Source organism: Doryrhamphus excisus, linkage group LG13, assembly GCF_037039965.1.
Source record: "Doryrhamphus excisus strain RoL-2023G ecotype Guam linkage group LG13, RoL_Dexc_Guam_v1.1, whole genome shotgun sequence".
NCBI classification, from domain to species: domain Eukaryota; kingdom Metazoa; phylum Chordata; class Actinopteri; order Syngnathiformes; family Syngnathidae; genus Doryrhamphus; species Doryrhamphus excisus.
The window spans coordinates 15,743,019-15,758,016 of NC_136369.1; the positions used below are offsets into that span (position 1 = coordinate 15,743,019).

The 14,998-nt window shown below is 39.4% G+C and overlaps 2 protein-coding genes across 2 annotated transcripts; one reads left to right on the top strand and one right to left on the bottom strand.

The window, feature by feature from the left end:
* Positions 1-236: 236 nt before the first annotated feature.
* wdr93 (WD repeat domain 93) lies at positions 237-7,011 on the top strand (the record flags this gene model as incomplete). The annotated part of the gene is made up of 15 exons (XM_058089095.2): positions 237-353; positions 920-1,121; positions 1,325-1,389; positions 1,465-1,543; positions 1,631-1,695; positions 2,006-2,075; positions 2,169-2,238; positions 2,309-2,373; positions 2,456-2,542; positions 2,614-2,745; positions 4,080-4,284; positions 4,381-4,441; positions 4,528-4,684; positions 6,372-6,555; positions 6,637-7,011. Coding segments are annotated over 15 exons (1,647 nt in total), but the record flags the coding sequence as incomplete, so codon positions are not given.
* A 789-nt stretch (positions 7,012-7,800) lies between these two features.
* LOC131139453 (putative gonadotropin-releasing hormone II receptor) lies at positions 7,801-12,202 on the bottom strand. Its single transcript, XM_078795619.1, has 3 exons — positions 11,817-12,202; positions 9,821-10,025; positions 7,801-9,755 (listed from the first exon to the last, which is right to left on the bottom strand). Exons 1-3 carry the CDS (start codon positions 12,054-12,056, stop codon positions 9,265-9,267), a joined length of 936 nt encoding a protein of 311 aa, XP_078651745.1. The 5' UTR covers positions 12,057-12,202; the 3' UTR covers positions 7,801-9,264.
* Positions 12,203-14,998: the final 2,796 nt, after the last annotated feature.

Sequence of the window (14,998 nt, forward strand, 5' to 3'; positions counted from 1 at the left end):
GTCCGGTTTTTGTATTGTAGGAGGAGATTTAAAACACAACACATTTGTTTAAAAGGAAGGCATTGTTTAACCGTTAAATTGAAACGAGATGGTATAGATTATTATATATCTACTACAGTAATACATGACACGGTTAGCTAACGTTAACAGTCATTAGCATTCGCTAACGACACCACGCCAGAGTCAAAGCGTTAAACTGCTTAAAAAAAATCTCACATTTTTTATTTTAATGCTCATTGCTGTCCATTAACAACGCAAAAGGCTCAACCGCTTCAGAAATGACGTCAGTTTGTAGCAGTGCAGGGAAATTAAGAAAGAAATCCGCGGTGTTACAACTGACCAGTGCGGCACAGGTACGCTTTTTTTAATTACCGCATTTCCTCATATAGAGTGGCAGCAACAAAAGTAATAATAATAGAATATATATTTGCAGTCCTATGAAAAACACGTGACAATTTTTTGTCATTTTTTTAAAATTCTATTTCATTATTGTGTTTAAGTTTCTTCATACATTAAGTCCTTTATCTGTGATGCACAATGCACAGTATTTTTTTTTTAACTGTTGTTGTTAAAGTTGTTACTTTATGGTAACATTTAACATATGTATTATACTGTATATGGCTCACACTAGATCTGCCAATATGTTTCAGTTGGCTATGGTATAAATCCACAAATTAAGTTCAAGTTCAAGTTCAATCTAACTTTTTTAAGCACTCACCTCTACAGATGCCATGCATGCTCTGTGTCATAAAAATGTCTGCTGATAGTTAAGGCGACTATTAGAGGTGCTGTGTTTATTTTATTCAGGCGAAAAGACATTACAAGCATTGGCCGCGTTATGAGGAAATACTTTCATATGACTTTGCATTATTTTGAATTGGAGCATGTTCTAAGAGTCTATGTCTTGTTGATCCTGCAGCTTCCTGCGCACACCAATTGCCTTTCGTGTTCAGATGACGACAAATACCTCACCATAGGTCACGCCAGGGGCCTGTCTGTGTGGTGTTCAAGTACTCTGTCCTGTGAGGCGTCGTGGCAGCAGGACAAGCTGGAGATTACATCTGTTCACATGGTCACCACCTGTGAGACCTCCTATTTGCTGGCCAGTATTGATGATATGGGTTGGTACAATATATTAAGCCTCTCTATGTTATTAGATGCTCCGTCAACAGTGTACTCATCCGTCACTGTAGTGTTTCACTGGAGGTTACATGTAGCCACAACAAGAACTCCCACGTTAATTGCAATGTTTGTGTATGTGATAAATGATAAACATGATGATGACAAATAACAGTTTATTTATTTGTCATATATATCTCCTCAGGTGTTGCCAGAGTCTTTTTGTATAACTTAGAATCTATTTATCTCTTCAGTGTTATTAACACATTGGTGAGTTACCACAACTATCAACACATTTGTCCGGCTTTTTAGTGCTATTTTCAGTTTTTTTTTTTCTTATATCAGGATGATATCAACAAAAGGAGCATTTGCTTGAACTTTGACATATCTGAAGGAGGCAACTATGGAGCTATAACAATGAACTGTAAGTATTATTATTGTTTCACCACTTCCTGAAATTATCAGTTGTATTTTACATTTGAAAATTGCATAATTAAATGTATCCTCTTAGGTAACAATGATATTTGGCTGGATATTTATTTTTTTCCTGTCGAGGACTGGCTGAGAGAGCTCAAGGTACTATAGTGCAGAATGGGGTGGTAAATGTACTTTCCGGCTGACGTTAAATATACTATAGTATATATATATATATATATATATATATATATTCTAGCTGAGTTAAATGACTTAAAGTATAATATAAAAGAGTATAGTTTGGTATGGTGACAGTATAGATACAGTCTGGTGTAGTATGAAGTGAGAGGCACTTTTTGTTGTATAGTAATTATACGTAAATCCATTTATGTTATTTACTGTATGTTCAGAATCTCTCTTGTTTATGACTTGAGGCCCAATATGATTCATTAGTGGGCTTTTCTATCCACAGGATCCCAAAATCTCTGCAAATATGAAATGGTCTCCAGCTGCTCGGGTGAATAAAATTATTCCTGCTGCAGGTATTAGTTACTTAAAATGAAGACTTTGTTGAATAAATGTGATATTATTTTTACTTGCGTGACTTTTGGAGATGTGTTTGTGTTGTTTGGCAGCAAACATGGCTGATTCCTCCGACTTGTTGACTCACTGTTTAATCCTTGATGAGACAAACGAGCCACCTAGGTACAATATAGTTACTACAAATCCACACGGAGAGATTGAGTTGTTGCTAATTGCATTCAGTCTTTCTCAGACATTGCACTTATCACTTTCTCATGAAATGTGGTCCTTGTCATGGCGAGAGTAAACCAACGCCAGGTTTGTAAAAGAGAATACAGCAGAATTTTCACATTTTTTATTTTTATTTAAATTTTTTAACCTATTCATCTTCTCACAGCAGGATGTCCAGTCATTGTCTGTTTTTGGTGGAACGGAAGCTACAATCTTCTCTACCACACGCTGTCCAAAACACCAAAGTCCAAACAAGGTCACATAAAAACAGCTTTTAAAAAAAGCTTACTTTCAGTGTTCACAACAATAAAGTTGTTTATGATGCAGATCCAGAACCTCAGCCGTCTGTGCTGTGGCCCAATGCAGCAGAAATCCTGTGCTCCGCCGTCAGTAGGTGCACTCGTTTCATTGTGCTCGGCCTCAGCAACACTCTGGTGTGTGTCTGGGACAGGCTCGCTGGTAAGTAGCCTACATCATTGGTGGTATTGCTATTATCTATGTTTTAGTTACCGTAATTTCCGATGTATAAGACACAACTTTTTTCTTAAACTTTGAACCCTGCGAGTTATTCTGTGGTGTGGCTAATTTATGATCATATTCTAATCTTGTGACATCTCCTTTACTTCAAAACTACTACTAGTAGTCAGTGAGTATTTCTTTGTCAGGAGCCAATCACTCACAATGAGCTTGTCAAGTCATTACTCAATATAGCAATCCGACTCACGTTAGCATCTTACAAAGAACACTAAACACATCAACTAGTAGCATAACACGCAAAAGTCAAAGGGTAGCTAAGAAACATATAACACAAGTACAAATATGGGTTTAATCTTTTAAAACAATTTTATGATAACCAATACAAGAGCTGCAATAATAATCATCTATCCATTTTTTATGCCGCTTATCCCTACGAGGGTCGTGGGTCTTTTGGGCAAGAGGGGGAGTACAATTTGAAGTCGCCAATTAACCTAGCATGTTTTTGGAATGTGGGAGGAAACCGGAGTACCCGGAGAAAACCCACGCATGCACGGGGAGAACATGCAAACTCCACACAGAGATGGCCGAGAGTGGAATTGAACCCGGGTCTCCTAGCTGTGAGGTCTGCGCGCTAACCACACGTCCGCCGTACAGCAATAAGGCAACATTTAAAGATAAATACAATTGACATGAGATGTGCACAGTAGGGCTATCAATCGATTAAAATATTTAATCACAATTAATCACATTTGTTTATGGTTAACTCAATTAATCCAGAGGTACACGTTTTTATCTATAGTATATTATATCATATTTTTTTCATTTCCCATGAGAAAAACCCATGCACGTATGGGGAGAACATGCTAACTCCACACATAGTAAAAAGAAATCAAACCTGATCAAAGTGATTATCTTTTAAAATGGCAGAATTTGAGATACGCCATTCTGTAGTCGAATAAGAATCAACAGCTACATAAAGAATCTGCTTCACTTTATCAACTATCAAAAATTAAGCTTCCTCTTGTGAGCCAGCTACTGTGACATCTGAACGGAGCCGCCCGCAGCCGTGCCATGCAACTACACACTTATAGCGTGACCCCGGTGCATTCTCCAGAAGGCCACATCTCAGATATATTTAGCATTTCCCTCAGAGGAACTCACCCAAAAGACTATAATGAGGCTGAATCAGTTTTTGAAAAGAAAGCGTTGTTGTATGTGACTGCTAGGCAAATAAACATTTGTGCTTGTTAGGCTTTTTAATACCCAAAACAGCTTTGGGGTTTGTTTGATTCTTCCTATCATCATTTCTCCTTCAGGCGCTCCATTGTCTGTCTGTACGCTCTCAACAGACAGCGCTTTTCTCAGGCTGCAGTTTGTGGAATACTGGCCTGCATGCACTGATATTACCCAGACCTTAACCGCAGGTGAAATCCATCTTATGGTGGTTTGCAAGAGTGGAGCTTTGTATGTTATGAACACAAGGCGAGGAGCAGCAGCTGTCACATTGCAGCTCTCACAAAGGTTACCAAAATGTTTCATTATTTCCACAATGAATGCATGCATGTTTATTCATCAAATTAACACTTTAAAATCTGTTTTTTTTAATCGCATACAAAGGCCACAAGACAGTCGTGACATGCTGACTGTTACTGCATCAGTGGCGTTCCTGAAGGGCTTGGTAGGAATACAGACTATCAAGAGAGGGAAAACGTGAAAAGAATAGTTGAAAATCATATTTTTGTCTTCTTGTGCTTTCCCGGAAAGGTGCTTGTGGTGCATCGTAATGGGAAAATGTTCCTGCAAGATGCCATCAACAAAGCCATAGTATGCGCCCTGATTCCTCCCACTGGTCATCTGTTGGCTACCCCCTGCAATCCTGTTTACACTCTGAACGACAAGCAGCACATTCTGTTCATGCTAGGTAAAAAAAAAGAAACATTCACGGAAGCCGAAACAAATTACAATTACACAAACTGGAAAAAGTAGCCCAGACACAAAACGAGGCCAATTACGGTTCAATTATCTCTAAACGTGCGAGTGTGCATGGTGTGTTGAAGACATCAAATAGTTGATCAATAGCGGTGCGCGCTTATCTTCTGCCTTAGACATAATGTCTTTTAATATACAGTATCACAGTATCTATTATCTTACACAGAATCAATACATATTTGTCCTATATATTTTTTTTCATCGTTTTCCTGCGGTGTTATTCTGAATATAGTATGCGCAATTCATACTTTCCACTAAAAGATTGCACTGTTGGCACACTGATGTTACATTTTACCACATGTATTAATAAAGAAGTAGTGCTCACTAAAGGGCATCCCGTCACAGCATTGCGTTTGCAATAATTAATAAATTAACTACGAGTTAGTTAATTACAATTTAATTAATGAAGTTGTATCACTTATCACGCCTTGTTTATCGCGGTTAGTTGGTTCCAGACCCGACCATCATAAGTGAATTTCTGACAACATCGACACCTAGTCACCATTGTAGAATTCTACCTTTAATCAAAGTCTTTAAATGTGTCTTTTGAATGCTTTATATTTGTATTTTATTTCATTTAGCCATTTTTATGCTTGAAAATGCTTGATGTCATGAAAAGAACACGTAACATTTGCTTAAATTTGGCTATTTCTTTGACTAATAATAAGCCTTACTCAACCATGAAACATCACAATGTATTCATGTATTTTGGAAAAATACAGAATACAGAAGTCAAAATGTTATCACCTCCTCTAAATCCGAGATTTGGAACGCTGTAACTGTAATTTGTAAACTGTAATTTGTTTTGCAGTTTGGACAAGTGCACTTCCCGGCCACCAGATATGTCCAGTGGTGGTCCCAAGCTCAGATAAAGGGGATGGTTGTGTCAGGAAGAGCATCCAAAATAAATGAATACCGTAGATGACATTTATATACTCAATTACAGGGAGTACTAGGCACTTACTTGAAAGGAGCTATACTTCTAATACACATGCAGTTGAAATGAAAAAAATATGATATAATATACTATAGATAAAAACGTGTACCTCCTGGATTAATTGAGTTAACCATAAACAAATGTAATTAATTGTGATTAAATATTTTTCATCGATTGATAGCCCTACTTTGCACATCTCATGTCAATTGTATTTATCTTTAAATGTTGCCTTATTGCTGTACGGCGGACGTGTGGTTAGCGCGCAGACCTCACAGCTAGGAGACCCGGGTTCAATTCCACTCTGGGCCATCTCTGTGTGGAGTTTGCATGTTCTCCCTGTGCATGCGCGGGTTTTCTCCGGGTACTCCGGTTTCCTCCCACATTCCAAAAACATGCTAGGTTAATTGGCGACTCCAAATTGTCCATAGGTATGAATGTGAGTGTGAATGGTTGTTTGTCTATATGTGCCCTGTGATTGGCTGGGGACCAGGATGTACCCCGCCTCTCTGGGATAGGCTCCAGCACCCCCACGACCCTCGTGAGGATAAGTGGTAAAAAATGAATGAATGAATGAATGTGCCTTATTGGAGAAACTACCCCCACTTTGTCTGTTTCATGTAAGATGTATTTGATGACTAAATGATTAGCAAAGCATGACTGAAGGTTTGTTTGTCTCATCCAGGTGACAAGGAACCCACCGGTTGTTCTTCCTCCTTAAAACACAAAAGGCAAAGACAACTCCTTGTCCTATGTTTCGACGAGCATGACGTCATTGAGCCGTATGTTGTTTCACATCTACAATTTCCATGGCAACCAAAAACAAGCGTCACTGGGGAGGACGCTTGCAACATGTACCTCCAGGAAAGGTTGGCTTCCTCGTCATCTCCTCTCACTTAAATGTGTGTGGTTTTTTTTAGATGCTTTAGATGCTGTGTTGTGATTTACAGAGCTCTGTCACTGGATGAAAGGCACAAAGCTTTAACAGAGACATGGAAGCGACTGCAGGCGACGACGGGCACTGATGTAAACACATAAAAGAACTGCTCATCATTGATACGGTACTCAGTGGTGGTATTGTAATGAGGTTGCAAAGGAAGAGAATGAAGCTTGAAAAAGCTTAAATTCCAATAGATTGGATGTGACGTGTACACAGAGATGAATACATTATTATTCCAACACAGCTCATTGTATCATTCCCCATACTGGGATCTGATATTGATTTTTAATTTGTTCCCCAAGGCCTCATTTGAATTGTGAGCGGTGTAGTTATTGCCAAAGAACGACAAGTGAGAGTCTTATGAAAGAGCTTCTTGGCACCTTCAGCTAAATTTTTAGAGTGTTTACTGCGTCCTTCATTTCCGTACATTTTATACCGGTGGCGTGACTACACTTCCTAATAGCGCCTTGTCCACGTGATTCAAATTCTTGCAGATCACCCAATCAGATTTATTTATTGATATTTGGATGCTACGTATGTGAGGATTGTAATGACATGCATTTCTTGAGTTACCATTTTTCTAACCTCAGACTCACACTGAATCCGTTGTGGCTCCGTTGTGGGCACCGGAAGCATTCAGCGAGATTGAAATCTCTGTTGACGGCTCACACTGGCTTCGTCTCCGGCGGTCGTATGGCTCAACGGAAATAATCAGTTTGGGTCTGACTTTTTTTCTGACGCCGTTGACACCGGAGCAGTCTCTGGTCAAGCTGTATGTTTCCACAGTCGGAGCGGAGCTTGATGCTGTGTCTACCGGAGTAGGTGTGAGTGGCACTTTGTGGCAAGCCGGACTCCATCAGTACCGGCGCCGCAACGGATTCAGTTTGAGCCCGGGATAACGCTACTTCTGTCAACAAGGTGAGCAGCAGCTCTTCTCCCAGGCAGATAATAATGTTGCTGTGTGCTAGGCAGATCAGTCTATAGTGAAACGTACACACACACACAATACAGTTTCTTACAATGTAGGCTCTCTTTGGGATGCAGACTGATGGAATATCTTTCAGCATAACACAGTACCAGCATCAGTAGGTAGCATTACTAGCGAGTAGCTTGAGACATTGTGAGTGCTGCTACAATAAGCTGCTACAATAACAATATCGCTGTAGCTCAGTTAATGTACAGGTCAGTTGTGTAAATGGAACACTGTTGGTGAAATGTGTTCATGTTTCTCATAATGGTTGTGAATGATGAGCAAAATTCCCCCACAAAAGTGCAGTTCCCCTTTAAAAGAGTAGCTATGTGGCTATGCAGATGTCCTTTGACTGTTTTGTGTGTGATGTGTACGGATCATAAGGCATATTCTGCTATTTGCATTAACATTGAATTGCTTTTGTGATGTAAAGAGAGAATAAATTCAGTTCATTATAGCTTTCACATACCAATCCCATTGCATTCCAATGGGGGGAGGACAACAACAAACGTTACATTTGAGAATTGACTCAGCGCCCCCTCAAGGTGCCGAGCCCGAAGCGTGTTTGCTGATAAGCTCTATGCAGAGGATCAGTGCAGAGTTGTGTTCAGTTGTTGAAGTGTGGGTGATTATCGTGTGCTATGTCTTGTTCTGTCTAAATTTGACAAAAATGGAACGGCAGAGTCACAGTCCACACTTTTAATCAGCGATACCACAATTTACAATTTTGCAGAGCACACACAGATTCTTTAATAGGGCACTTTTTGTTGGAAATTGGAAATTTCACCCCTAGAAAATTATAGGACTAGACTATGTTTTCCCCAAAAAATAGTGTTTTTTTTTTTAGATGTGTTGTTTTTGATTTATTGTTGTTTTTTATTTATTCTTTTTAGCATACTTGATTTTTTATGTATTTGTAATGTTTATTGTTATTGAGGACTTTTGTAATAGATTTTTTACTTCATTCAATGTTTTGTGTATTTTTTGAAAATGTTTTGTGACTTTTTGTGAAGAAATTTTTTTTTAAACATTTTTAAATATTTTGAGATTTTATTTGTATTTTTTGGTGAAACTTTGAGCAATTTCAAAATACATTTTAATATTAGTTTTGATTATTCTACACTCTTTTTTTAAATAGGGCTTGCAAATATTTGTTTTGTGTATAATGGATAATAGATATTGTATAATGTATTGTATAATATAATATATATAATATCTATATATATAATAGATATTATTTGCATATGTTATTATTATTATTACTTTCTTCTGTGATGTTTTTTCAAATTTTAAATATTGAAATTTTTATCCCTATATAGGTACTTAAAAAAATTGAATATAAGTAAATGTAATTACATCATAAATGGTATTAGTTTTTAAAAATAGTTTGTGTATTTGAAAATAGATTATATTATCCTTACTTTCCTTGGCTGACAATCTTAATTCCAAGCATGGATTTTAAGTTCTTCTACTGTAAACTCACTCAAACATTCCTTCATAGACCTTGCTTAGTCCACAGGCTTTCAGAAAAGGCCCTTCTTCAGACTACTCACAAAGTTGGAAACAAAAGAATTGTCTTGTGAAATGACATCCCTGAAATACAGTACATGATGTCACAGCATGAATGTGGATTTGTCGCGTTACGTAAGCACATTGTCAGATTTGTATTCACATGGCGCTCTCCAGGTATGTCTCTGCAGTGTTATGTGTCGTTAGAACACCGCCTGCTGTAATTGAGCTGTCATTATCGCAGCACATCATGAACTTATCCTGGGGGCTGGAGCTGACCTCTCGTTTCAGCGGGTTTGCGCCACTGGCGAATCTGGCAATTATCGTGTTAACGTCTGTGTCTACGGTGGCTTCCGATCTGCAGTAGAACTTTCGAAGGCCCTTGCGGAAGTGAATGGTGAAGAGACCGTAGATGAGCGGGTCCAGGCAGGCGTTTACCAGCCCGAAGACGAACAGGAGGTGGGTCAGCGAGTGGGAGACCTTCCCTTCCAGGTTGTCTGGGAAGAACCAGTACCACAGACCCAGCAGGTAGTAAGGAGTCCAGCAGATGATGAAGGACAACACGATCACAATGCTCATTTTCAGGGTTCTCATGCGAGCCCTGGGGATGTTGTTCTTGGAGCAGCGCAAATGTACTTCACTGGAGGGTACTGGCAGGAAGGAACAAATTCAGTCAGTTCAACTTGAATAGAAAATGACTCAACATATCACTCACTGTTGTCCCTTTTCAGGCGCCTGGAGATCTCACAGAAGATCCTGGTGTAGCATGTGATCATGATGGCCAGCGGCAGCAGGAAAAGACACGAGAAGGTAAACATGTTGTACGCTGTCTCGTGCCAGCGTCTCCCAAAACTTCCACGTGTGGTGCACTGGGTGAAGTCCTCGGGATGCTTGATGGTCACATTGTGGAACAGGAATATCTGAGCAGGGAAATTAAACCTATTGAGTTCTTCCTTTCCAATATGAAAGACTGAATCTTGATAAATGACGTTGTCACGATTGAAAAACTGTGCTCTCCTGATCGCGGATCTCCCTCACAAAAATGTTATTCAAAAGTAGTTTTAGTCAGGGGCTGGGTTGCGTTATGGAGGGGTTTTTATAGCTTTCAAACATGCATTGCACAGCAGTTCCAAGATGGAGCTCACTCCCGCTCTGATACCTTTCTTGATGAGAAATCTCACCAGGTCTTAATGCCATGACATCTCGTTCAAGGCCTTGCAAAATTAAACCTCTTTAGATTAAAACCCACCCGGTATATATCAATGATAATTCATTAATTTTTCATTTTCTTTTCCGAATACAGTATGCCAAGGTCCAATAATGGTCCCCAGGCTGCTTTAGACATCCGTGATGTATGTGGAGGATAATGAAGGATAATTCTATATCTGTAGTACACAAGAAAATTATCATTTCTAAGAGTAAATGTTGAATTTAGCCAGCGACTTCTGCGTTCATTTTAAATATTTTATACCACGTCTCATGACTTAAGCATAAAGGCGACCTGTGGTTTACTTTATTATTAAAATATGACTGTGTACTGCAGCCTCTTAAATATCTATGAGGACATTTTTTAACATGACAATGATGATGGTATAGTTTTGCTTGTTTGGTTCTTTGTACATTAAAATCGAGATACATGTCCTCAGCAGTTCCTTAGTAACCACTCTAAATGTATGTGCCTTAGTCATTAGTTCCCCATTAGTTTCTTAGTAACCACTCTAAATATATGTGCCTTGGTCATTAGTTCCACATTAGTTTCTTAGTAACCACTCTAAATTTAATGTGCCTTAGCCATTAGTTCCTCAATAGTTCCTTAGTAACCACTCTAAATGTATGTGCCTTAGTCATTAGTTACCTATTAGTTTCTTAGTAACCACTCTAAATATATGTGCCTTGGCCATTAGTTCCTCATTAGTTCCTTAGTAACCACTCTAAATTTAATGTGCCTTAGTCATTAGTTCCCCATCAGTTCCTTAGTAACCACTCTAAATACATGTGCCTTGGTCATTAGTTCCTCAATAGTGCCTTAGTAATCACTCTAAATTTATGTGCCTTAGTCATTAGTTACCCATTAGTTTATTGGTAACCACTCTAAATATATGTGCCTTGGTCATTAGTTCCTCATTAGTTCCTTAGTAACCACTGTAAATTTAATGTGCCTTAATCATTAGTTCCCATTAGTTTCTTAGTAACCACTCTAAATACATGTGCCTTGGTCATTAGTTCCCCAATAGTTCCTTAGTAACCACTCTAAATTTATGTGCCTTAGTCATTAGTTTCCCATTAGTTCCTTAGTAACCACTCTAAATTTATGTGCCTTAGTCATTAGTTCCCCATTAGTTTTTCATTACTTCCTCAGTAACTACTTTAATTTATGTGCCTTAGTCATTAGTTCCCCATTAGTTCCTTAGTAACCACTCTAAATTAATGTGCCTTAGTCATTAATTCCCCATTAGTTCCTTTGTAACCACTCTAAATATATGTGCCTGAGTCATTAGTTCCCCATTAGTTCTTCATTAGTTCCCCAACGGCTGTATTATTATTGTAAAGTGAGACCAAAGTTTGTGACGAAAACGGAATCATATGAAAACTGGGGTGTATGAAAACCATGTGAGTGTACTTCTACACTAAACAGCTACAAAGGATGATCTAATGATGAAGTCATGTTCTTGTTTGACCTTGAGAAGCTGACCTGCAGCCAGCGAGCTCACCTGAGGGACAGACAGCAAGATGCTCATGGTCCACGCCGCCACTAGCATGCACCTGTTCCTCTTCCTGGCTTCGTTGATGGCCAGGGGGTTCAGGATGGCCGACTGGCGGTCCAGACTGATAACCACGGTGACGAAGGCGCCGGAGTACATGGCTTGGAGCTTGAGGAACATCAGCGCCCGGCAGACGACATCTCCTGCCAGCCATTGTACCGTAATGTTCCACACGGCGTCCACCGGCATCACTATGAAGGTCACCAGCAGATCGGCCAGTGTCAGGTTGATGATCAGCACCCTGACGTGGGACTTCCGTTTCCCGTCGACGTAGGCCGCACGCAGCACGGCCAGGTTGCAGAAGGCCGAAACGCCGCACAGGATGAAGGTGATGATCACCCGGACTTTGGCGGCCGTGGTGAAGGTGGGCAGCTGCAGGTTGTTGTCCAGGCACGTCAAGGAGGAGACATTACAGCCTGGCTGAAGGTCTGCGCTCGGTTGACGCATGCTAGTAGCCATTTTCCTGGGAAGATGGCATTCTGCTCAATCAGCGTGAAGGTCAGTGCTGGTCACACAAAGAGAAACATCAAAAACATCCATGAGTCACAAGCGTTGCACAGGCTGCAAATCATCTCATGTCATGTCAGTGCATTTCACAAATGTTCATAATGTTCATAAACAGAATGTTTTCATAGTTGCAGCATATAAAAAACCTCTTTATGACTCTCTAAATATGATTTTTACCATTATTAGAGCCCTCTACACATGTAATAACACCCCTATAGTCACATTTTACTCATATTACCCAAAATAGAAGATATAATCAGAGGGTATAAGATATTTAAAACATAAATAATGTAGTGAAGCCTACATTTTATATTATTTTTTTATTAATTTTTTTCAAATAAGGCTGAAAATGTTTGTATAGTTCATTCATTTTCTACCGCTTTTCCTCACGAGGGTCGCGGGGGTGCTGGAGCCTATCCCAGCTGTCTTCAGGCGAGAGGTCGGGTACACCGTGGACTGGTCACCAGCCAATCACTGGGCACATATAGACAAACAACCATTCACACTCACATTCATACCTATGGACAATTTGGAGTCGTCAATTAACCTAGCATGTTTTTGGAATGTGGGAGGAAACCGGAGTACCCAGAGAAAACCCACACATGCACGGGGGAGAACATGCAAACTCCACACAAGAGATGGCCGAGGGTGGAATTGAACCCTGGTCTCCTAGCTGTGAGGTCTGTGCGCTAACCACTCGACCTCCGTGCCACCCGTTTGTATGTAGTGTGTTTTAAAATGATCACGCTCACACATATGCTTCTAGTTTTTACAAGACCCCTGTTAGGACCCCTAGGACTCTGGCTGGCTCTCAGAGACGATTGATTGATTGATTCAGCTTTAATTTCCCGGAAGTGTATACGTGAAATTAGAAACGTCAAATCTATTTGCACTGAATTTTTAAAAACTGAATTTTAAAACAACATCCATCCATCCATTTTCTATACCGCTTGTCCTCGCTGGGGTCGCCATATTTTAGCAAATTGCTTTACAAATTGTATTTAACTAAATTTTCAGCAGAAAAAAAAGTCATAACATTGCATAAATTCAGTCTGCACAACAAGCTTGACTAATAATACCTTAGCCTTCATGGGGTGTTCATAAACAGGGACACATGCTGTTAGTAACTTCTGCATAATAGGGGACCTTTTAAGTGCTATGATCTTGCAGCGCTGTCATGACATCATTGCGTCTGCGTCCATGCTGTTCTTGCACAAAAAGGCCAGTGTTGTTGAGTGTAGTTGCGCTAATTGCAAACTTATGCCTCATTTCATGCACAAGCGTGACGCCTCCGCTGAGCAACACTTTACTGCCTTGTTATCCGCATAATCAGCCACACGATTATTCATCTTTGAATGGGGTCTAAATGATACTATAAATATGTTTCAATGATATAATAGTATTAGCATTCAAAGCCAAAGACACATCAAATCACGCCATTGCTCTTGTGAGACCTCAGTTATCAGCAAAATCCAGACTAAAACCAAATTAGCTTAATCAAAGTGCTTTAGGAATCAAATACAATATATAATGTAAATATGTATAATTTGAACAAATGCAAATTATAATTAGATAATATGTTGATCATAATTTTAATGTAATGAAATATATTAAATATAATTCTAATTTAATTATAAGAAAGTGACACCACATATAATGTATGTGATATACAGTAAATTATCTTCCAATATACCAGCAGGAATTACTTTCTGAATAAACACAGGATGGGATTCAATTTATTATCATTACACATGTACAGGGTAACGAAAAGGATTTAGCATCCAATCCAAATGTGCATTATACAGTATGTATCTGAAATATACTATCAATTACTACATATGTATACATGACAAAATAGACATCAACCTCTTGCTGCGTATAATGACACACACAAGGGAAGGGAAGTAGAACATATTTTATAAAACTGTGCTCATTAATTATATTAATTATTTATTTAATTTAATTAATTATACTGCCATCCCAGTGTGCATACACGTAAAGTACAGACAGAAAATATGAAAGATTATACTTACAGTGTAGAAATTGGCTTTTGTTCATGTCTTGGAAAAAGATGTTGAATCCTCCCATGTAAGCAGCCTCTTAAACAAGACAGCCCAGCATGAGGAGCTCCTCTTTGAACGCATGCATACATACTGCATCCTTCCTCCACATGCAGCCTGTGTGCCAATCAGAGCAGAGCAAGGTGTGGTCTCACCTCAAACCAGTGCTTCTCCAATAGTGGGGTGTGACAGGTAGTGAGTACCTTCAATGTTACTGCAGACCTGCCAACATGTATGAATTTATCGTACTCGGCCAATGTTGCCAACTCCTCCGTAAGAAAAGGAGCCATTGGCTGTCATAGAAGTCACCGGGAGTCACTATGATGATGGCTAATTTGCATATTATTTGCATATGGCTTTTTAGTGCTACGTTTGTGCAGTTAAAATTTCCTTCATTCATTCATTCATTCATTTTCTACCGCTTATCCTCATGAGGGTTGCAAGGGTGCTGGAGCCTATCCCAGCTGTCTTCGGGCGAAAGGTGGGGTAAACCCTGGACTGGTGGCCAGCCAATCACAGGGCACACATAGACAAACAACCATTCACACTCACATTCATACCTAT